The following is a 21529-nucleotide window of genomic DNA, read 5'->3' on the forward strand; positions in this document are numbered from 1 at the left end:
GGCTGGCCCACATCAAATGGGGTGAATGCAGCCTGGGCTGGCATGGAAGATGGGAGAATGCTTCCCATCACCCAGAGGCACAAGAAAATGTTGAAAAGGGTATTTTGTCTTCACTTTCCAATTGGAACAAGGTCGAGATGGGCTGTCATGGCTCTCCTGCCTGTGTGTCAGGGACCAGTTGGGCACAGAGCCCCTTTTCTGCTCCCCATGGGGTAGTATTCCCCTCTCCAAGGGGCACTGGGCTGGCAGCCAGCACAGTGGGGAGTGACAGCGCGCTGGCAGTGCTTCTCCAATGAGAAACAAAATGGTCTGGGGAAAAGGCATGCCCCAAAATAACACTGGGGCTGCTCCAAGCACCAAAGCTGGCGCGTGGGATGGGGCAGCCGGTCTGAGAGCTGCCATTGTGCAGGGCCGGATGGGCAGCATGCACCCATCCCAACAGTCCGTCCCTGGTGGTGACTCACATTTGCTATAAACACGTCTCCTGGTGGGTAATGAATGCTGGCCTTTGCTGCCTTTGGGGAGGGCTCTGGGTTTGCTTCAGGGTACTCCCCCCGTCCCGCTCCCCTCCGCCTCCTGGAAGCCTGGCTGCTGCGTGTGATTGTTTCCTGATGCTGAGCGCAGCCAGCACACTGAGCCACTTTTTCCAGCTGATGCGTGGGCTGTGAGGGATGAGCTTCACCTTAACCCTTCCAGGGGCTGCAGGGGCTTCTGCTGCCCCACAGCATTCCTGTTCCGAAGCAACCATCAGGGACCACAATCAACGAGAGCTTTATTGCATTTGCACAGAAAAGCCACAAAATACATTATAAAGCAGCAGGAGGCCAAAGGGTGGAGAAGTGAGGCTGATGGCAAAAACAGATAGCGCTGGGGCATCGTGGGCACCGTGGGTGCGAGCTGCTGCAGTTGGTCACGCAGAGAAGGTCCTCCCGTGAAGCTCTGGATCTGGAAAGCTGGAGGCCAATCAAAGGAGATGGTCAGGCTCCAGGCTGGCATCTCCTCCTCCTCCTCCCAGAGACACCCCAGCAGTGCTGCATAGCCACAGGGCCCCGCAGGACGTCCCAACATCCCCAGCACCGTGCTGACATCACCCACCTGTACTCAGCACAAAAGAGTGTGGCACTAGCACACACCTCTCTGCACTGGTATGCCCACCGGGGCTGTTCTCCCCTGGGTACAGGACCTACCATCTAGGAACCCTGCCCACCCCTACCAATGGCAGTGTGGCACCATCCCCATGTAGAGCATCTCCCTGCTCTCCACAGCCCAACTGCATCTTTTGCATCATTTGTCACATGTTGTTTGGGCTGGCAAATGGTGAGCAGAGACACACAGGTACAGGTTTTGTGTTTGGTGTGGCACAGCCTGCCCTGCTTGGGTTGTGTTTGGAGATGTGCTGTGCCATCCCGCACACCTTGACATCATAGTGTTTCACACCAAAATAGAAATCTACTCAAGGCAAGAGAAGAAGCAGCATTTGTGTCCAACTGGAAACCGGTTTTAAGCAGAGTTTTCAGTTTGTCAGGGCTGTAAGTGTTGCCTTTTTAACTGCCTTTTTGCAGCATGGCACTCGCATGTGGGAGGCAGGAGCAGGGCTGTGTACTGAGCTGCACACACAGACATACCCAGAAGGACACAGCCCTGCCTACAGCAGGAACCAGCATCTAGCTGGTTGCTCCTTCTCCACACAGAAGGACCCCTCCAAACAACTCAGTGCAGGAAAAATTTGGGGCAAACTCCTCTTGAAGCTGCCCCACTTCCCTTTGCCTGGGAAAATCCTGTTGGATTGCCATCCTAGATTGACCCCAGCAGCGGGTGCAACCCTAGATTCAGGATGATGCTGCTCCACCCTCCCAGCCCAGCTCTCTGTATTGTGGTGGCTGCACTACCCCAGGGTACCCCAGGGCTCATTGAGAGGGGCAGAATGCAACCAGGCTCCAGAGCCAGGCAGCATAGATCTCCTCTCCTGGTGCTGGCTTGCTCTCTGCTGCAGACACAAATGCATTCAGACAAAGGATCTCTTCCAGGAGCAAACTGCCACAGAGACGCTGCTTTCAGGGAGGCAGAATGCAGTGCTCTGGGAGCATTTCAAGAATGCATAGCCCAGCATTCCTTTTCGGAATCAAAGCAGCTCCTTATAGACGCAGCATGTGCCTTGTACATCACTAGCAGGCTGAGGCTGGGCACAGGGCATGGCTTGCCCCACATTGCCCAGCTGGGTCTGCTCCCTGCATGTGGAGCAGGCGCCAGTGTGTGTTCTGGGAAGGGACGTCCCTTCACTGAGCCACATGAACATGGCTGTGGGAATCCAGATCCGCTCAGGTTTCACACTTGGCGAGGTTTAGTCTGCGGGATGCTTTCAGGCTGATTCGGCATCGCTTGTTCCTCTGCACAGGGCTGGGGCGGGGGAGGTGCACATCTGGCGCTGGAGGAGCTACACATCTGGTACATTCAGTACTTCCTCAAAGTCACTGCCACGTTACCCTTTGGATAGAGGCCTCGGGCTCCATGCATAGCACAGTGGATTAAGATCCACAGCTGCATCTTTGTTTCTTTTTCTTTTTCTTTTTCTTTTTCTTTTTCTTTTTCTTTTTCTTTTTCTTTTTCTTTTTCTTTTTCTTTTTCTTTTTCTTTTTCTTTTTCTTTTTGGAGCAAAAATAACCCTCTCAGCAGATCTCTGCAATAGAACATGGGAGCAAGGAAATTGGACTCAGACCCTGACCTTCCTGCACGTCCTCCCATTCGAGCTCTGTGCTGGCAGCAACTGCCACTGGAAGGGTCTGGGTCTGGGTGACCTTCTCTGGAAAACGTCCTTCTGTTGCGAAATGCCAGGCCAGCAAGATCAAATCTGCTTTGTCAGGCCAGCTGCATCCTGGGGCTGTGTGCTGGGAGCCTCCTCCCTTGGTGCAAGTGGTGTAAGAAGAGCTTGTGGTGAGACCTGAGGCCAGCGGTCCCAGAGTTGGTGCCAGCCTGGTCACACATGTGTGCCCCAACAGGCCAGGGGGTCTTCATGAAGGACCCAGTGTTGGTGGGAACAATCCTGCACTGGGACATGGTGCTGGTCTCCTGCTGGGCAGCTGCACTGATTGTCACTGTAGGAAATACAGCTGGCCACCAACACACGCTACTTGCATGTCCTTCCCCATTGCATGGCATGAGCAGCCAACATCCCCAGGTGGGAAGGGGCGGGGGCTGGGAGCATGCACACAGAATCACAGAACCACAGAATCATAGAATCACATACTGGGTTGGGTTGGAGAGAACACTGAACCCCATTCAGCCCCAACCTCTGCCATGGGCAGGGACACCTCCCAGACCTGACTGCCTGAAGTCTTGTCCAGCCTGGTCTAAAGCACTGTGAAGGATGGGGCATCCACAGCTTCTCCAGGCGGCCTGTGCCAAGGCCTCACCAACCTCATAGGGAGCATTTTCTAATATCTAATATAATCCTATCTGTTTTTAGTTTGACATCATTATCCTTTGAAACATCTAAATACTGCCCATATCTCAGTTTTTTACAAACTTTGAGCTATTCCATTAGGGTACAAAAAGCTTCACAGTCCATGGATAACAGTCCATGGAATGGATGGATGGATAGATGGATGAATTGATGGATTGATGGATGGATGAGTGGATGGATGAGTGGATGGATGGATGGATGGATGGCCAGTCAGGTGCTCAGACGGACGGATGTGTGCTTGGGTGCAGAGAGAGTCAGATGATGCGTTCAGAGGGAGCCCAGGTCAAGCCGCGCGGCTGGAGCAGCACGAGCGGGGTCCGCGGGACGAGGGGGACATCTAGTGACCGCGGTGGGAGCAAAGCAAGAGCAAGGGCTCGTCCTTTCCACTGGCAACCTTGCCTCTGCGGGGGAAATTACCCTTTCTAATGGGCCATAAGTTTGAAATTAGCGTAATTAAAAGTGACTAGCATTAATACATGAAAAAAGAAAAAAACACCCTGAATTGCAACTAAATGAGAATAATTTCAATTTAAAGAGCCTCTCTAGTGAAAGTTACTTTCCCTAGGGGGAAACAATCTATTTTTTCAACTCCGTTTATGTACTGTTTTTGCTAAAAAACCTTTTGCAAGTGAAATCTAGAAAAATGCACACAGCAATACTCCCAGCATTCAATTTTGGGAGCATGACTTGGGACGGATGTGAGCCATCCAAGGGGCCGAGTCTGATCTGCAGCCCCACCGCATTCCAGAGTCTGGAGCAGGATGAGGCATTGCACCAATTCTTTCCTGCCAAAATCCCAGTTTCCCACAAAATAACACATTCCCCAAGAGTTTTACAGAGCCAGTTACTTCCAAAAATGTTGAATCACTCTGTCTGGATAAAGTGTGCTGCTTTCAGAGAGACACACAATCCATTAAAGCCCTTCTGTTAATTAACTGTGACATTCACATTGTCCCGAATATTCACTTCATTATTAAAGATGTGCATGTATTTCTCCCACTGACATGGCTGAGGATGCAACACTGCAGCACTGAGTTTCTATTAAATGTAAAACTACAACATCTCACAAGGAAAAGCGAAACACTGTGACTTCTTCCAAAGAAGACAGACAAACTTCATGCCATCTTCTTTTCAGTTGTATCAAGGAAGTGAAAGAGTTTAATGCATTCCTTATGATTTTGTTGCTATCATTGCTGTCATCAACATGTTCCCAGCGGATACTGCAATTGTTGTTTAATCATCTTTTTCTCCAGGCCTTGCTCAGGCCCAGATAACAATGGACAAGCAGCTAGATTCCCACATAAAACTAGGTTTTTTGATTTTGTTGTTGTTGTTTTTCTTTGCAAAATAACCTAGGGAGGGCTCAGCTCTGTTGCCATACTCGCTGAAGCCTGAATGTGTAGGAGAAAAGTGCCCCTCTCCCTCAAGGATGGGTCCCTGAGCAGTGGAACAAGCTTTGAAGGACCCCAGCCTGGATTTGTTAATTTCAGTACTCCCAGTTTGAGAAATCCCCAGCTTCATTAGCAGGAGCACAGCATTTCCCAGCCAGACCTGCTCAGACAGCTTTCTCCATTGTAGGTTGTCTCTGGATAGCTAAAACAGAACAGCAGCCTGTATCAAAGTAAAAAGCAGAATTCTGATGGAACTGGCAGGTGAGGACTTCTGGTGGGGATGGTCCAGGCAGAGGATGTCACCCACAGGTTCATGTGGGGTTGAGTGCAGATCCAGAACATCCTCAATCTGCAGGAACCACTGGTCCCTGGGCAAAGCGTCTGTCCTCAAGGACACCACCTTACTGACCACACTGATGCAGCTCTGACATCTGCACAGACACAGAGGCTCCATCTGATCCCATTAGCTGTGCTCAAAGTGCCCTCATCCTCAGGGTCAGGAGAATCTGCCTGTGCCCCCCAGCCCTGTCCAGGGGAGGCTCTGCAGGATGGGGAGAGGGACAAGGCTTCCAGCTCTGGGGCTTGCCAGGAGAAGCAATATATTTCCCATGTGTCACAGTGCAGAAATGTATTGCAATGGTTGCAGTATGGGGAAAATGGGTGCCACATGTTTTGTACAGGAGGAGATTGACTGATGGAAAATACATTCGTTTCCACTTTTGAGTGCCAATAGAGAGATGTAAAGCCTGGAAGCAGAAGGCAGGGGAAGGACTTGGGGCACAGACATAGTGAATCTGTCCAGACAAGAGGGTGGTGAGATGTTTGCTGTCCTACCATTAGCATAAGCATAATCATAGCCATGAACATAATCATAAGGATAAGCATAACTTGGTTTGGAAAACCAAACACTGTGCAAGCCAGCTACCCTCCCTGGTGAAAAAGAAAGCCTAGAATCACTCAGGAAGTGCATCACCCACTGAGACTTTTCACAAATAAAACAATCATAATGGAAAGGTTTTGTACACACCTCCCACCTTCTCTCCGAGCTGCTGGATGGAGAAGGATGCAGAGGGAAAGATGGCACTGGGGACAGTGGGGTGGCCCAGGAGAAGAACAGTCAAAGCCCATTGGTAGCAGAGCTGCACAGACATTTATTGAACACAAACACTGACAAACACAGCTGGCTCACAGATCTGCCTGAGCTATTGTCCAAAGGTTGCTTGTGGGGATTGTCAAAGAGTGCTTTCATGGGCCCCTGAGGGTGTGAATGCTGTACAGCTGAATTCTTCCTGCATCCAGTTGCTTGTTAGTTATAAAAAGGAAATTTTGTGTGTGTGTGTTTGTGTGTGAGAGAGAGTGAGATTCCCTTCCTTGAGTATTAAAAATGGCTTGTCTGGACCCTGCCATGTTGCAAAGAGAGACATCTGTGTGTGAACCCATGCATGCACGTAGGCTTGGCTCCCACACATTCTGCTTCCAGAACAACACAGGAGTGAAAAACTATGCCTTATCCTTGGGGTAGGGGCATGAGGCAGCAAGGGAAGGCCAGGGCATGAAGCGAACGGAGGGGAAGCACTGGGGGGACCACGGGGAGGGCAGTGAGCACAGCTCTGGGTGGTGTCATGGGGCCATAGGCTACAGCAAGAACAGCCAATGTCAACGCAAACGTTTAAGTAGCTACACTATACTGACACTGGAGACCCGGCATCTTCTCAAGTCACACCAGTGAAACCCCTCTCCCTGATCCCCCCTGAAAAGAAGATGAAGTAATTACACCATATGCTGAAAACAAGGACCATAGCCAAAGAGTTCAGGAATGATCTCAGGAGCACAGTAAGGAGGTCATAAAGAAACATTCCAGTGGGTGCATTTGCGTGTGTATTTATATATATATATATATATCTGTTAATAAAGAAAAGAGTATCTGTGGAGGTAAGGGGAAGACGGTAAATGTATAGGTTGTACAGGCTGGGTGGAGTGCCCTTGGCTGGAGAGGGTCGGGTGGTGCGGAGTGGAGGATGGTGGGTGGAAATTAGAGTGCGCCCATTCCAGTGACCTCAGACGTCAGCCTAGAATAGACAGGGGCAGAGAGAGGGGCGGGGGAGACAAAAACAAGCGCTTAATCAATGGAGTAGAAAAGAAAACACAGATCCTGTGAGGCAGCACTGTCTCTCCTTCTTACAGCCCATGGGGTGCCTGATGAGGGGCCCATGGGCTCAGTGTTGTGCAGACAAATCCACTCTCTCCAATCATCTTGTCCCTGTCCAGAATTACGGGGTAAGCGTTAATTCTTTCCCAGTGCTTGATGTCTCAATAGGTTCCTCAGGTGGTGCTCCGGAGGTTCGTGGTTTGTGGCAATGTCACAGCTTATGGCATAAGGTCACCAGCCTGACATCTAGTGGCCGGAGCACATGGAGCACCACGGACAGATCAGGATGCTCAAGCGCAGATGCTGAAGACTCTCAATGAATGCCCCTAGCAGAGGTGCCATGCACTAAGGGTGCTGGTAGGAGATGTCCCAGCACATGGCTTCTACCAAAATACTTCCTACCAGGCACAAGGATCAGTCCCAGCATCCTCGTCCCATTGGTCTGTCACCTACAGTTCCCCCAGTTCCTTCATTTGCTCTGCCTTTACAAACTGAGGGAGTGTCCCATCCTTCCCCTCAACCAGGTCACCCTCCATATCTGCTTTTGCCATGGCATGAGCCACAGCTTGGACAGCCCTTTCCAATGACAGAGCCGCTTGGTTTTCTTTTCTCTCCTTCTTCAGGAGGTGGTGGGGAGGTGCCGTGGGGCTGGGCAGCGGGGAGAAGGGGGTGACGGAGCCTGCTGCAGGTCAGGGCAGAGGTGGGATGGGTACAAGGTGGGGGACAGCCTGCATTATACTTTGCCAGCACTCTCCTGCCCTCACTCCTTCTTCTTGCCAGCAACAGCATGGACAGATGGACAGATGGATGGATGGCCTTGAGAGAGCACGAAGCCAGCCAGATGCCCCCCCTGCTCATTGGCCGCCTGCCCACTTCACCCACCCAGCTGTCCCGATGGCTCCATGGCCGGCAGCCCCGCACGCAGCCCGGCCTGCAGCATCCCCAGCCCTGCCATGCTGCACTGCCGGGAGATGGAAAGGAAGCGATCAGGCCATTCCCATGTCTGCTGTTTATTGGACTGCTTGGTTGACTTCATTCGATGGAGGAAAGCATTGGTGGAGGCTTGGAAGCACGTGGGAGAGGCTCCGAGGAGGTAGCAAGAGAGGGCTGGTTTCACAACAAGGTCCCAAATAACGCCTTCCCGCCACCAGACCAGATCCATCTCCGTGCCCTGCCCCAGCGCTACCTCCTCAGTGGGGGAAGACGGCGATTTTGCCCTGCTACGAGCAAAACCCTCCTGGAGTGAGGGTGGCAGCCGTCCCGCCACCGGGTCTCACCTGGCGTTGATGAGGTACTGAGCGAGGCTGATGTTGGCGGGGGTTCCTGTGATGGTGATTTGGCGCTCTGATGACCCTTCCGTAGCATTGGCGATTTTGATCTGTGCTCCAGACATCTGCCGAATTTCATTGATTTTGGTCCCTTGGCGTCCAATTATGCAGCCTATTAGCTAGAAAGAAAGCGCGGGGGGACGGCGTGAAGCAGTGCGGCTTGAGGATATAAGTACAACTGCACGGCCAGAGCCTACCTTGCCCTGCCCTGGAGACACCGTGACCTCAGTGCTCACGAAACTAGGAGACCCAACTCAAACGTGGGCACAGGGCCCCTGGGATCAGCCCAGCCACAGGTGTCCCCCAGACACTCACTGCTAGCATTACTCACTCATCCTGACCTCTGCACTCTTGGCATCTCCCTCACTTCCCTGCAAGAAGGTTCAGTGATCCTGCAGGACAGAAGAATTCTACTGGAAAATGTCTTCCGCACTCTTTCAAAAAAAAATTAGTTTTCCTTAGAGCCATATAGAAGTGTGAATTTTCCCAGTGGTCCCTGAGGGAGTCTTCATCCTCACTCTCAAGTATTTGTGCACCAAACTACAGGTCCCTCAGGCACCACCATAGCTGGGTAAGGCACGTGAAAGTGTGCAGTTTTTCCAACACAGGCACAAGGTGTTCCTGACTGTCACAGAATCACAGAACATCCTGAGTCGGAATGGGACTGACAAGGATCATTGAGTCCAACTCCTGGCTCCACACAGCACCACCCAAAAATCAGACCATACATCTGAGAGCATTCTCCAGATGCTTCTTGAACTCCTGCAAGTTCAGTACCATGACCACTTCCATGGGGAGCCTGTTCCAGTGCCTGATTACCCTCTGGTGAAGAGTCTTTTCCTGATATCCAATCTGTCCCGTCTGTCCATCAGCATTTTAATGCCCTTCCACAGTTACTCCCAGGAAATCTGTACGTGGGACATTCATTCATCTCATCAGCTGCCACACTTCTGTCGCTGGCTGTACAAAGGGAGACAGTCACTGCTGCAAATGCTTGCTGGTCCTGCTGTCAGATGGCTTGTCCCTTGTGGCACTTGGATTTTAACAAGAGATGGCCACGTGTTTCTGGGTGGACTCCTTCATAGCAGATCTCCCAGCAAGGACACCAGAGCTCCCAACAAAGAAGAGGGTTAGGTAGTGCAGAGAAATAATCTGCAGTTTTCCTGACTAATGATACTGCTGTGCACCATGCTGTTCCAAAAGATTTCCTTCTGTAAGTCCTAAAGAAAGCCTCACTGTCAGCCCATGTGATGGGTTCTTAGCTTCACAAAGCAAGAGCTATCCCCAGCCATGTCCACCTCATCACTGCCTGGAGTGAAGGCTAAGGGATCTGAACATACACCCATCACAGTACTGGAAAGATCTGCTGTCTCCAGGGTCGCTGTGTGATATTCAGCCCAAGAGCTGCCCATCCAGGTCTTCAGAAATAGCCTGGAGGTGCTTCAGCAAACAAACATACATACAGCTGGGAACCCGCTGGGGGGCCACAAAGAGCCAGAGCTATTCAAAGAGACTTCCAGCAGAATCTAAGCTTCCCTTGCACAGCATTCAAGTTTCTGACAGTCATGGTAGTGTCAAGCTGGATTTCATCCCAAGATTCCCTCAAACTCTCTTTTCTCTGCAGTGCGACTGTGGTCTGCTCTGCACTGCCCAAACCTGCCATTGGGTGCTTCACTCTGAGACAGCCAAGACTGTCCTCTGTTTCCAGGGAAGGTGACAGGAATTTCAGAGTCTTCAAAGCAACAGGGGGCATTTTCAGCAGATGGGAAGAAGATGTAGGTAGTTACAGCCAACACCACACAGTTCTGATGTTAGCCAGGCTTTTAGCAAGTGCTCCAAGTGGTCCTGTGTCCCACGGCAGGTCTCTCCACATGCTAACTGGTAGGAAAGGCCCCTTTTCAGGGGTCACCCAACACTACCAAAGTTGCCCTTGTTGTTGCCAGTGCTGTGGTCCCCCAGGCTTCCTCACTGGGATGATAAAAGCCTGTTAAACAGGAAGAAGAAAAGCAAACAGCCTCCAGACCCCATCCAGAAACCTCTGAGAATGATGGGCTGGGAGGTGACGGCGGTGGGGACCAAGCTGTGACATCGTTTCTCTACTTTCCACTGAGCACCAGCTGGTTATCATCCCATGGCAACTAGTCCAGAAGCAACTGAGACCTTGGGTCCAGGTGCTGTCCACCTGGGCTCTCCATCTCACCTCCTCCCATCTGAGCATCCCGAGCAGCCTCTGCATCTCTCTGGGACCACCACAACTCCAGCCTCCTTCTGAACAACATCTGAGTACAATATCCACATCACCACAGTGCCTCCACCTGTAAGACTGCTGCCAGTACCCAAACACAATGCACTGTCTTTCAGAAGGACAGGCCTGAAAATTCTCAGATCTCCCAGTGGTATATTAAGAATCACACCAAGGCTTGAGAGCTCCCTGGCCTTCCCTCTGCTGTCAGCTGGGCTTTTTTCGTGAGCACTAAGTTCACTTGGGAAGGAAAAATGGAGCATGGAGGAGGATCCTCCCTAGGAGAGTTACCAACACAGGAGAGCCCAGGAGGTGCTCCATGACCCCAGACAACCAGACTGCGGAGCTGTACACAAGGTATGAGTGAAGACAGTGAAGGGGCATCTCTAAACTCACGTAACAAGGCTGTACATCTGCAAGTTACATATATATGTATATATATGTATGTGGACATACACACACACAGGTGGAGGAAGCGCCATGGTACTTACATCATTGGGAATGGTGAGTTCATGAGTACTGGCCGGGGGACTGGCATCCAGACCTGGGCATATGCAAGGGAAAATGGTTACAGCTCGCATCAGCAGCTCAGCGGGTCGCCAGTACTTCCCTGCAGCAGTTGACACTGCAAAGGCTGCGTCTTGCTCGGGGACTGGGAGAGGAAGGGGAACACACACTCTGGTACAAGGAGGAGGAAGACAGTTCTACCTGCCTCACCTGAGTGGGGTGCCACCTTCTCCTGTGCCACTTGACCCTTTGTCCCCCAGTAGGGCTGGCTCCAAGAAGGTGTGCATAGCACAGGGCTGCAGTATAATTGCAGAGGAGCCCTCAGAGGTGGGATAAGCCCCTTCCCAAGAAGTTCTCCTCTGCACAGCAGCGGGAAAACCCAGCCCTGGAAGAGGGCTGTCCATGTGCCCTCCAGCCCTCCCTGGGCACAGCTCGCTTAGGAAAGCAGCTCAGCAGACAAAGTGCTGAAATGAAGATGTGCACACTGGCTGGAGTCAAGGCCAACAGACCCTCTTAGGGCAAGGCAAAAAGCACACAGATGGAGAGCCTGCTTCCCTGCAGAACTACATGGAAACATGCTGCCTGCAGCAAGGAGTGAGCACAGCACAGTGCTCCCTCCCAGCTTCTCTTGAGACAGGATGGATGCACACCTTTGCAGTGGCAAAGGCTGGAGCCAGCAGAGCAACCCGTATGTGCAGCTGCATGGGTGCTTGCAGCCAGGTGGCAGCCTGCATTTCTCACAGGTTTCCATATTAAATACTCTCATTGCTGGTGTAGGGACATCCTAATCCGTGGGACACGAAGCTGGCTGGTAGCTAGGAGTTGCAGTAATCTATACAACAAATAAACAACCAGGGAAGGCTTTTAACAGCAGAGAGCACAAGAATTCAAAAGGCTGCAAGGTCTGCATCACAGCAAAGAGCAGAAAAAAAAGCAGAAGACTGGTGCTGCCACACTGCAGTGACACAATGCAGCAGCAGCACTGAAGCCCTGGTGACAAAAACCAGGGGGGTATCCCCATGGCAATGTGCCATTGCCTTGAAAGCACTGAGCACCTACTGAGAGCCATGACTGCACCTTGCTGGTCTGCACTTCCCTCTGTGCCACAGAAGAAGGACTCCCATCCGTCTGGCTGGCAGCAGCAGCCTCGGTATTGAACCGACACCTGTCTGGGCATGGCACCATCACAGCAAGGTGTCCATGAAGAGTCACGGCCATGTCCCTCAGACCACTGACAGCAGGAGCAGGGCGAACGGGTCCACAGATGCTAAATGCCCTTCATGCATGTGCTTCTCCTCCCACATATCACCCCAGCCCTTCACAGCCTCTCCCGGATGGGTTTTGGGGCATTGCATCACCCTCCGTGTCATCACAGCTGTTCTTACAGCCTGGAGACTGCTTATTTTGGCATACCAGGTCTTTCCCTTCTGACATACACATGCAGTCCCCACGGATGCAACACGAGGAGACACAAAATCAAAGAATCGCAGACTGTGTTGGAAGGGACCTTAAAGCCCACCCGGTTCCAACCCCTTGCCATGGTCAGGGACAGTTTATTTCACAGAATCATAAAACCACAGAATATCACAAGTTGGAAGAGACCTAAAGGATAATTGAGCCCAACTCCTGGCTCCTGGTTGAGGAGTCCAACAACCTCCCATACAGCAGGTTGCCAAAAGCCCCATTCAGACTGGTCCTGAGCATCTCCAGGGATGGGCTACCCCTATGCTTGGCTAGGGTAGGATCAGTGCCACAGGCAATGGCAAAGGGCAAAGAAGGGTGTGTGGAAAACAAGGATTTGTGGAGCAATATTATGACATTTATTTTTGCTACCACCTGGTTGGGTCTCTTTCCATGGTCTGTGATTGGGTGATGTTCCCAGATGCTTTCAAGGCAGGCAGGAAGCACGCCCCAGCATGTCCAGGGGGTCTTGGGGTGATTTCCCTGAGCAGCAGCAGGGTATGAAAGCACATTCAACACATGTCTTTGCAACTGCCAGGGACATTTGAAACGGAATTTTCTCCACTATGGCTGTGATTTGGCTCTTCAGGGTCTTGTTCCACTAAAAATGCAGGTATCCTTGAATGACTTGGGAGACAGCTAAAATTTTCTGTTATTGCTATTCCCACAAGTATTTTCCTATGCTTTCTAGATGAAGTTTGTGCAAAATTAAACAGAAGTGTAATGGTGGCGATGCTGACGCCTTTCCATTGGATAGATGGCCATTACATACAAACACCAAAAAGAGGTAACAAACTGCAGGTACTTCCCTTCGGACATGCTGCACAGAGGGGATGGCGGGCACGATACTGCCCGCCAGGAAACACGCTCTCTTCTCCACAGACAAGACAATTTATCCAGGATCACAACAGTGGCACAGTCCTACTTCAGAAATACATTTCAGCAGCCGCCTACTGATTTCCCTGTAGCTTTGTGTTTTACCTGATGATTGGCCCATCAGATTTTGAGCTTCTTCGGAGGAATGTAAGGGCAGCTTTTCTCCTGAAGAGCAAAGAAGAAACAGATTTAATGCTTTTGCCTTCGAGGAGATAAGCAATGTCACTTCATCTAGGAAGCTCAAAATATGATGAACATACGGTCAGAAAAGGCATTTCCATCCAGCACCTTGACCACTGAGCTTTCAGCATTGCCATCCCCTGCGCTCTATATCTGCTTCCTAACTCACTGTGAAGCTGTTAGCAGCGTTTTTGCAGCCCAGGCTGGTGAGCCACACCAACACCTGGCACCGCAGTGCCTTCCCATTGCTCTCCCCGCTGCTGTCCCAGACACATCCCACAAGGCAGCATCTCTCGCTGGTGCCAAAGGATGCAGGGACATCCTGCCCAGTCCATTGGGCGCATGGCGGGGTATGCTGGCTGGGAAGGGTAGTGATGGCACTCATCCTTCTGCTCAAAAATCCAGCAAGGCTGGGAGTAGAGCGGACATGCATGGTTATCTGCTGCCACATCCCCCAGATTTCTACCTAACCTCCCTGCTAGCCTCTCCCCATGGACACTGCAACCTCAGCTTCACTTCTCCTATTTGTTTCTGTTAGATACAATGATTTTTGAAAGAGAGAGAAACTCTACAGGTAAGAAGAGAAGGATATCTAGAAAGGGCATGTGGGTACGTACCAGGGAAAGCGGGGGTGGTCTGTCCAAGGGGAGTAAAGGGGGTTTGCTGCATAGCCAACTGGTGGAGCTTGGTCAACTGCTGAGGGGTAGGAGGGACATTAGAGCTAAGAAGGTTATTGTCATAGAGTACAAGTCACACCAAAAAGCAAAAACGAAATTACAATGGAGAAAGAAAAGAAACCAAAAGAAACCTAAACAAACAAACAAAAAAACTAACAAAAAACTGGAAGCCATGTTGAGACACGGTGAAACCAGCATTAATAGAAGGACTTGGCCTGGGTAAGATGCAATAAAGCCCAAATCTTTTGCAGTTCTTGGCCAGGGTCTGAAGTACAATACCAGCTAGAAGCCAATTCTCAGCCCACCAGATGTCCTGGCTTTTTGTTGTGAGCATGCAGTCCCTGTGTGTGGTGAGCTGCTAAGGTGGCAGCAGGGATTTGTGCAAAGCAGCTCCAGCCCCTTCCAGGTCTGCAGCATGCTGCTCCTGCTGGCTTAGAGCAGAGGGACACCTGCCTATGTGCGTCCCCTCTGGTTGTGACCACCTCCCCGGCACCGGGTGGTGCTGCCTTCAGGTGGGACACGTCTCCAAGAGATGGACTGCCTGTGTGGCTCTTAGCGCCATCTGGAACATGGGTGCTGTGAGCATGACCCCATGTTAGCACAGGGAAAGGTGGGCTTCAGCCATGGTCAGCAGTAGTTCAGATCCTCACATCCCTTGTCGTAATGGGCACCCTTTGGAGCCCCGTCAGGAAGCGAGAATTTTGTTGGGAATACATTCTGTGCTCTGTGTCACTGTTCCAAATTAAAACCAAACAAAATGAAGGGGGCTGGAGGTGGACAGGTCGGTTTTAGTAGGGAGCAGGAGGGTATCTCCATCACTGCTCATGCAGTGGTTTCACATCACACTCACTGCTGCTTAACTGAAGAACTACAGTGTTCTCCACACAATCAGCAATAGTTCTGATGCTGGTTCTTAGCAACCCCAGGCAATACTGAAGCCCTTCAGGAGACAAAGCTCCCATGGATCTGCGTAGGTTTTGCCAGAGGGAGAAAAACCAGGGCAGGAGCTCACATTGCAGCTTTGGTGTTTGAAATGCTGTCATGGGTCTTCAAAAGGGGTCTGCTAAACACAGCGACCTGCAAAAGCGAGGGCAATGCCCCCAAACTATTTTCAAGATGGGTTTCTTTACAGAGCAGTATTTAAAATGACATATCCTACAGGAGGGCTACAGGAGGGGGTATGGCAAACGTGGCCCTCGCACGCACAGCTTTTTCCAGGTCTCAGCAAATCTGCTGGGAGCTGGGCAGAGCATAGCAGCAAGGATCAGATGTTGCTTTGCCAGTGCTGATGAAAGCTTAAATACTTCCAAAGCATTATGTGTGCTATGCTGCATTTTATTCCCGTCAAACAGAGGGGAATAGTAACAAGGAAAACACAAGTTGTTTCCATGGTTTGCAAAGGAAAACTGGGACAAGAACATGGTGATCTACCCACTGCAATACACAGCCATGCTTCTCTTCTGCTTTGGGGAGCTGAAGTGAAACACACACGATTCAGAATGTTTCTGATCAGCAATTACAGTGAGCTCTTCAAAGTACGTGCATTCTGGCATCATGTAGACAACCAAACCATCAAAACTGAGTGATATCCATGCTCCTCTGCTACAAGCAGGGGAAGTCACTGCTCCTACAGACACAGCCCAGCTGCAGACCAAGCACAGCACCAGGTCATCCCCAGTAGGGCTGTGGGCAGCGTGCACTCACAGTGTCTGCTAGGCTGGAGAAGGAGTATGGCAATGACTCAATGCTCAACTGGTGGCAGGAGAAGCTCTGAGCCACATCAAACCAACAGAGCTGCACCCTAAGAGCAGCATCTTATAAAACCATCCCTTCCCTATGTGTCCCCCAGCAAATGCACTGCGGGTCCCACACCCATCCCTGGTTGTGTACCAGAGCAAGCCATGAGCAGGGGGATTTCAACACGAGTGAAACCTGTCCCCATTCCTCATCACCTGGATGAGGATCTCACAGAAGAGACATGGCCCTGCTTCAAATAGCAAACCATGCACTGACAAAGCCCTTGTTTCTCCCATTCCACCCAGACATCTCAGCAAGCCATCGGATGACCGATGCTCTAGGACAAGAGGGAAACAGAAGATAAGTTCCATTTTTTTCCTTTCTTTGCTCATTTTGATCATTTTGAGGCACAAAATGCGTAATCTAGTTGGTCTCATAACGAAGGGATAGCACTGGACAATGCGAACAATTTAGCATCAGGCCAAGTCCTCAGAATTAATAGTGTGTGTTCACAGGTTAAAAGGCTACTCAAGGTATTACAGAGACTACACATGGCCAGTTACTTTGAGAATACGCTATTAATATTATTGTCTAATATTAATATTTTGTCGTCTAACAGTAGCATGCAGGTGACATAACAGGGTATAAGAAAAATGAGAGTAAAACTCACATCTGGGTGTGGAATGGCATATTGTCCCTGAATTGTGTAGGCCTGCAAAGGAAAAAGAGAGGCTGTTAGAGGAGGCAGGAGGTGGCAAAGCCCTGCCAGCCCTGGTCTTTGCTGGGCTTGGGGCTGCAGGGAGCCCCTACCAGCCCAGAGAAAGAGCTTTGGCTCTCCCAAAGAAGAACACAGCTCTTCAAATGTCCCAGGGCTGTATGGAATGGGGGGGAGGCAAGGCTGAAATAGGCTTCATTGTGCAAAGGTGCTCAGCAGCCAGAGCTCTGTGCAAGGGGTGCATGATGGCATCGCCACCGCCTTCTGCACCTAAACATGCATCCTAGTGCAGGGAGCACAGGGAGCTGAGCGATCCCTTAGGGTGTGGAGCTCCTAGCAGGTTCCAAACCTCCCATCCATTCCAGCACTCTGCTGCGGTGGCACGCAGCCATGCAGCGATGCTGCTGCCACATCCCGTGGCTTACAACAGGCAAATCCACACAGATGTTGACTAGGCAGTATGCTGTTATTACCACCACCTGTAGTAATCCCTCCTCTTTTGTGAATAAACACCATGGGGTGAGAGCCACCAGAACGACCAATGTTTTGGATTTAAGCAGCTAGCAAGATGTAGCTCGCTAGTTGCAATATTACTGAGATGATTCCAAAAGAATCTGTGTAAGAGACGGATAGGACTTGATTAAGGGAGAGTAAAGATGGCCAGGAAAAAAGCAAAAAATGAAACTATCAACACCTCCGGAACATGTGCTGCATCTTTCACAACAATGGGGCATTTTGTGCCAGGGAGAACCTGGAGAACGCAGAGTGCTGAGGATTTCAGCATTTCCTGGCAGCTAGATTTGGCTTTGGCTTTTGATTAGAGATGTTGATTAGAAGCAGCAAAATGAAAGGTGGGGAGGTGAACTGGAGGGATGCAGATGGAGCCTCTCACTCCAGCATGGCCCATGAGGAGCTGCCAGGGCTGAGAGGGGCTCACTGGGGCAGATGGGGATGAGCTCTGCTGCCCACGATGCCCAATGCATCCTGCAGCATCCCTGCAGCAGGAGGGTGCTGCCCCTTACTCTCCCTTTTGAGAAGTACTGCTCACCAGGCAGCTGAACCCAAAGCTCCTTTCCAGGATCGTTGCTCAGGTTGCACAAGACCCTTGCCCTGGTGCTGGCAATGACAAGGATATGCTAACTCAGCACGCTGCCTAACAGCCTGTGCTTTGGGCTTGCCATTCTGCTATTTTATTATGGAGTGGGAGAGCATCAGACAGCTTGTGTGGTGTAGGAGGTAGCACCAGGTGACTCATGTCAGGTTGTGGGCTAACTTGATGGTGCTCTCCAGGCCTTACACTCATTCCTGCCATGCTTTACAGGAATCAATTGCTTATTAGTTTCACTGAGAGGGACAACTGGGAACACATGCTTCATGTAGACTTAAGGCACATGTTGCATACACGGCTATTCTGCACACAGAAGTCTGCTGTCACCTCTAAGAGCTGCCAGAAACCACTCCAAGCCTTGATTTAGCCTGGTTTACCATGGCAAGAAATGACATAGGCTGTCCCATGGATACAGGTGAGGCTCATTCCTGCAGCAGGAGTTCCCTCCTGGTGGCAGGGATTGACCATCCCATGAAGCAGAGGAACAGCCCAGTCCTGATCAGGCTAGAAGGAGCCTGGCCCACCTGATAGCAATTTGTAACATGCAAAGTTCCTTTTAATTAGATTGGTAATGCCAGGATATAGAAAACATTCACACGTGCACAGCCTCTCGCTCAGCTATCAGCAAATGCTGATAAAAAATCAAGCTGATTTCTTAGCCAGGTCTCCTAGAGGTATGACTATGAGTAAAATCAGCATTTTAGGTAGATAGACACATCCAATACAGAACAGCCTCTGTGCTGTCCCCAGCTATGTCCTAAGGGCATGCGGGCACCATGCTCTCTGCTGGCCCATCCCCTCCCCTGTCCCCAGCGGCTCTGAAAGGAGCTTTTGGTCTGGCTGCTCTGGCACAACACGGATGGGATGACACCATGCAAGTCAGAAGGCAAGAAACCTGAGTGCACTAACGGGCAGCGGCTGGTGCTGCAGTAAAAGGCTGAGGTTGGCAGTGGAGGCTGCAAGCGGGTCGGCTCTTACCTGACCACCTGCAAAAATGACAGGGGTGGAGGCGGGCTTTGGGCGGTAGGGAATGGTGGCACCTTTTGGTGGGGACTAGGAAAAGGGACAAGGAAAGGGAGAGAGAACATTAGAACAGCTTCCCTGAAACAGCAGCAAAAAGAGCATTAGAAAGCACCCGACGGAGCATGGGCTTCCAACCCATGCTGTGCCATGGGGTGAGCGCAGCCTCCGGGGCCATGGCCAGCAGCACCCACACTGGGCAGACAGCGTCTCTGGACAGGAAGACATGGGGGAAATGGGCATTTAGTGGACAAGGAGGACACCCTCAGGAGTTCCCCTGCCAATGCACAGCACCTTGGAACAACTGCCAAGTTTCCCCACCTCTGCTCTGCTCTACAGACATTCTGTCCCCCAGACTGGGCTGATGCTGGGCTGCGAAACCCTTCTCAGAACACCCCATAGAGGCCTTCAAGGTGCAGGGAGGTGGGGAAGAATGTGGTGTGTCACTGCATTGCTAAGTCCACGCGAGCATCCTCATGCAGCAGCTCTCCTTGCATCATATCTTCGCCATGGGCACAGTGGCACCTCTGGGGCTTGGCTTGGTTTCTCACCACCCAGGCACTGCAAAGTGCTGTCACTGCCACCGAGGCCTCCCATGCCTCATCCACTGCTTTGGCCATGGTGCTGGGCATTGGAGGCAGCTCCATCTGCACGAGGCTTGGAAAGCCCTCTCAGCCAGTAACGTGAGCATTTCTGGAGATCTCATTCCCAAGCTGCATGGTGGAAGATGTCTGCTGGAGCAACCAGGCAGGTGCCAGCAGCAGAGGACCTGAGATCTGGGAGATTCCTAGGGATCGTGAGAGATTTCAGATAAAAGCCTTGAGTCCACCAGAGGTGAAATGGATCAGTTGCTACTGATATGTAAGGATAGGTAATATAAATTACATTATCTTGTAGAAAATTCCACCATTTTTTATCTACATTCTTCTACATGTCTGCCTGTAGCCACGTGGCATATTCAAATCTCCATGCTTAGTACTAGTCTGTAGGAAAGCTGTGCGATCAAAGCACCGTGCGAATAACCACAAACCTGCTTTTTCTTTCATCACATTACAGATCTTGAAGGGAGGAGTGAGAATTTCTGTGGTAAGATAACTAAAGACATAAAAGCTACAAGGAGCAGCTCTGTAAACTGTTAAAGCTAGGGGACTTTCCAGATCTAAGAGTGGAAGAAAATTAATGTTGTTTCTTTTTCTCTTTCTCATTGCTGAGCCATACAGAGGAATATCAACCCTTGTTTTGGTCAGTGAGAACAGCAAGCATCCAAGATGTTCACACAGTGAACTTCACCTTGAGCCCATCTCTGCCACAGTACAGAGCATGACCTGGAGCCACTGCATGGCTAAATCCATGCTCCTTTACCAGCACAGCACATCCATGTGAGCACCAGCAGTGGTTGGCATCAAGGTTCACGGCCGTTCCTCTCTAGCCATTCTGCTGGTGAACCGAGGTTGCTTATGGCTGGTGTTACTTCATCTCAATCATGTCTCAGTGTCCTCTTCTGGAGCTCTTGAAACAGCAAACATCCCAGTGCCAAAACAAGAGGCACTGGGCACAAACTGGAGCACAGGAAGCTCCTTCTGACTATCAGGTAGCACTTCTGTGCTGTGTAAGTGACTCTGACCCCTGGCACAGGTACCCATAGGCTGTGGGTATTCCTTGGAGAATTCCAAAAGCTGCCTGGACATGGTGCTGGGCACCCTCCTCTGCCTGTCCCTGCTGGAGCACAGGGTGGGCCAGATGGACCAAGAGATCCTGTCAACCTCAACCATTATGCGATTCTGTGAAACATGTTCCTCCCTGCCATAAAGAAACAGTGGCATTAAGGCCACCCAGCAAAGCAGAGTGTCCATGCCTTTGGCTCTGGGAGGCACCAGGAGCAAGGAATTCACTGTGTCAACGCAGCAATGGGTTCCTTCTTGAACTTCTCCAAGGCAGTAGGCATGGAGGTGGGGCACGTGGCTGCAGTCAGCTCCAGCAATGAGCTGTTGGCATGGCAGCATTGCTCCACAGCAGAGGACTTTGTGAAGAATTTCTCCCAGAAAACTGCACCCTGGCCACACATTCATACACGCCATGGCTCCTGCTCTGCACCCGCCTTCCTCACCACCTCTCCTCCTCTGCCCCACTGGAGGTTGGGCTTGGGTTCATGCCCACCACTCCCTTCCCTCAGCACCCTCTCAGCTGTTCCAGTACAGCAAATGCACCCCTCTCCTGAAACCTCCTGGTGCTGTGACACAAACCTTCTCCTTCCAGGCACCCAACTGGTTTCCAGTTTGGCAAATTAGAAATAACACAAACACAGTGGGGAAAACACACTTGGGTGGGTTTCAAACGAAGGTAACAGGAAATGAGAGAGGTCCGCTAACACACGGTGAACAGTGGCAAGGACATGATCCACAGCTCTCAGTGCTGTTGTGATGCCGGGCAGGTTTTGTCCTATATACTTTACCCCCTTTGTTACAGACTGTACCTCCAGCATCACCACACAGATCTGTTTGACACACTGGATAATTGCGTCGGGTGTCCCCGAGATTGTCACCGCCCGCTCTGTGGAGTTGGGCAGCATGTCTCCTGCCACTTGAACCTGAGCACCTGTGGACTGGAGACAGAAAGAGAGAGGAGGAATCTCAATGCAGAAGCCCCCTCCCTTCATCCAGCTCCAGCTGCGATGCCAC

General features: G+C 51.1%; 1 protein-coding gene across 24 annotated transcripts in view; it reads right to left on the bottom strand.

Annotated features, from left to right (window-relative positions):
* PCBP3 (poly(rC) binding protein 3) overlaps nt 761-21529 on the bottom strand; it is a 49179-nt gene continuing 28410 nt past the window's right edge. For 8 of the 24 annotated variants that reach the window (XM_021400306.1, XM_021400311.1, XM_021400310.1 and 5 more), the window contains 8 exons: nt 21325-21453; nt 18810-18884; nt 16679-16720; nt 14212-14290; nt 13520-13579; nt 11062-11114; nt 8278-8447; nt 6941-8083 (listed from right to left, as the gene is read on the bottom strand). In XM_021400306.1, coding sequence (XP_021255981.1) covers nt 8011-8083; nt 8278-8447; nt 11062-11114; nt 13520-13579; nt 14212-14290; nt 16679-16720; nt 18810-18884; nt 21325-21453 — 681 coding nt within the window. In that variant the 3' untranslated portion in view covers nt 6941-8010. Of the gene's footprint in view, nt 954-5513; nt 6921-6940; nt 8084-8277; nt 8448-11061; nt 11115-13519; nt 13580-14211; nt 14291-16678; nt 16721-18809; nt 18885-21324; nt 21454-21529 lie in introns of those variants that run through there. The other 16 variants (XM_021400313.1, XM_021400316.1, XM_021400314.1 and 13 more) reach the window with 16 other exon arrangements.

Source organism: Numida meleagris, chromosome 5 (assembly GCF_002078875.1).
Source record: "Numida meleagris isolate 19003 breed g44 Domestic line chromosome 5, NumMel1.0, whole genome shotgun sequence".
NCBI classification, from domain to species: domain Eukaryota; kingdom Metazoa; phylum Chordata; class Aves; order Galliformes; family Numididae; genus Numida; species Numida meleagris.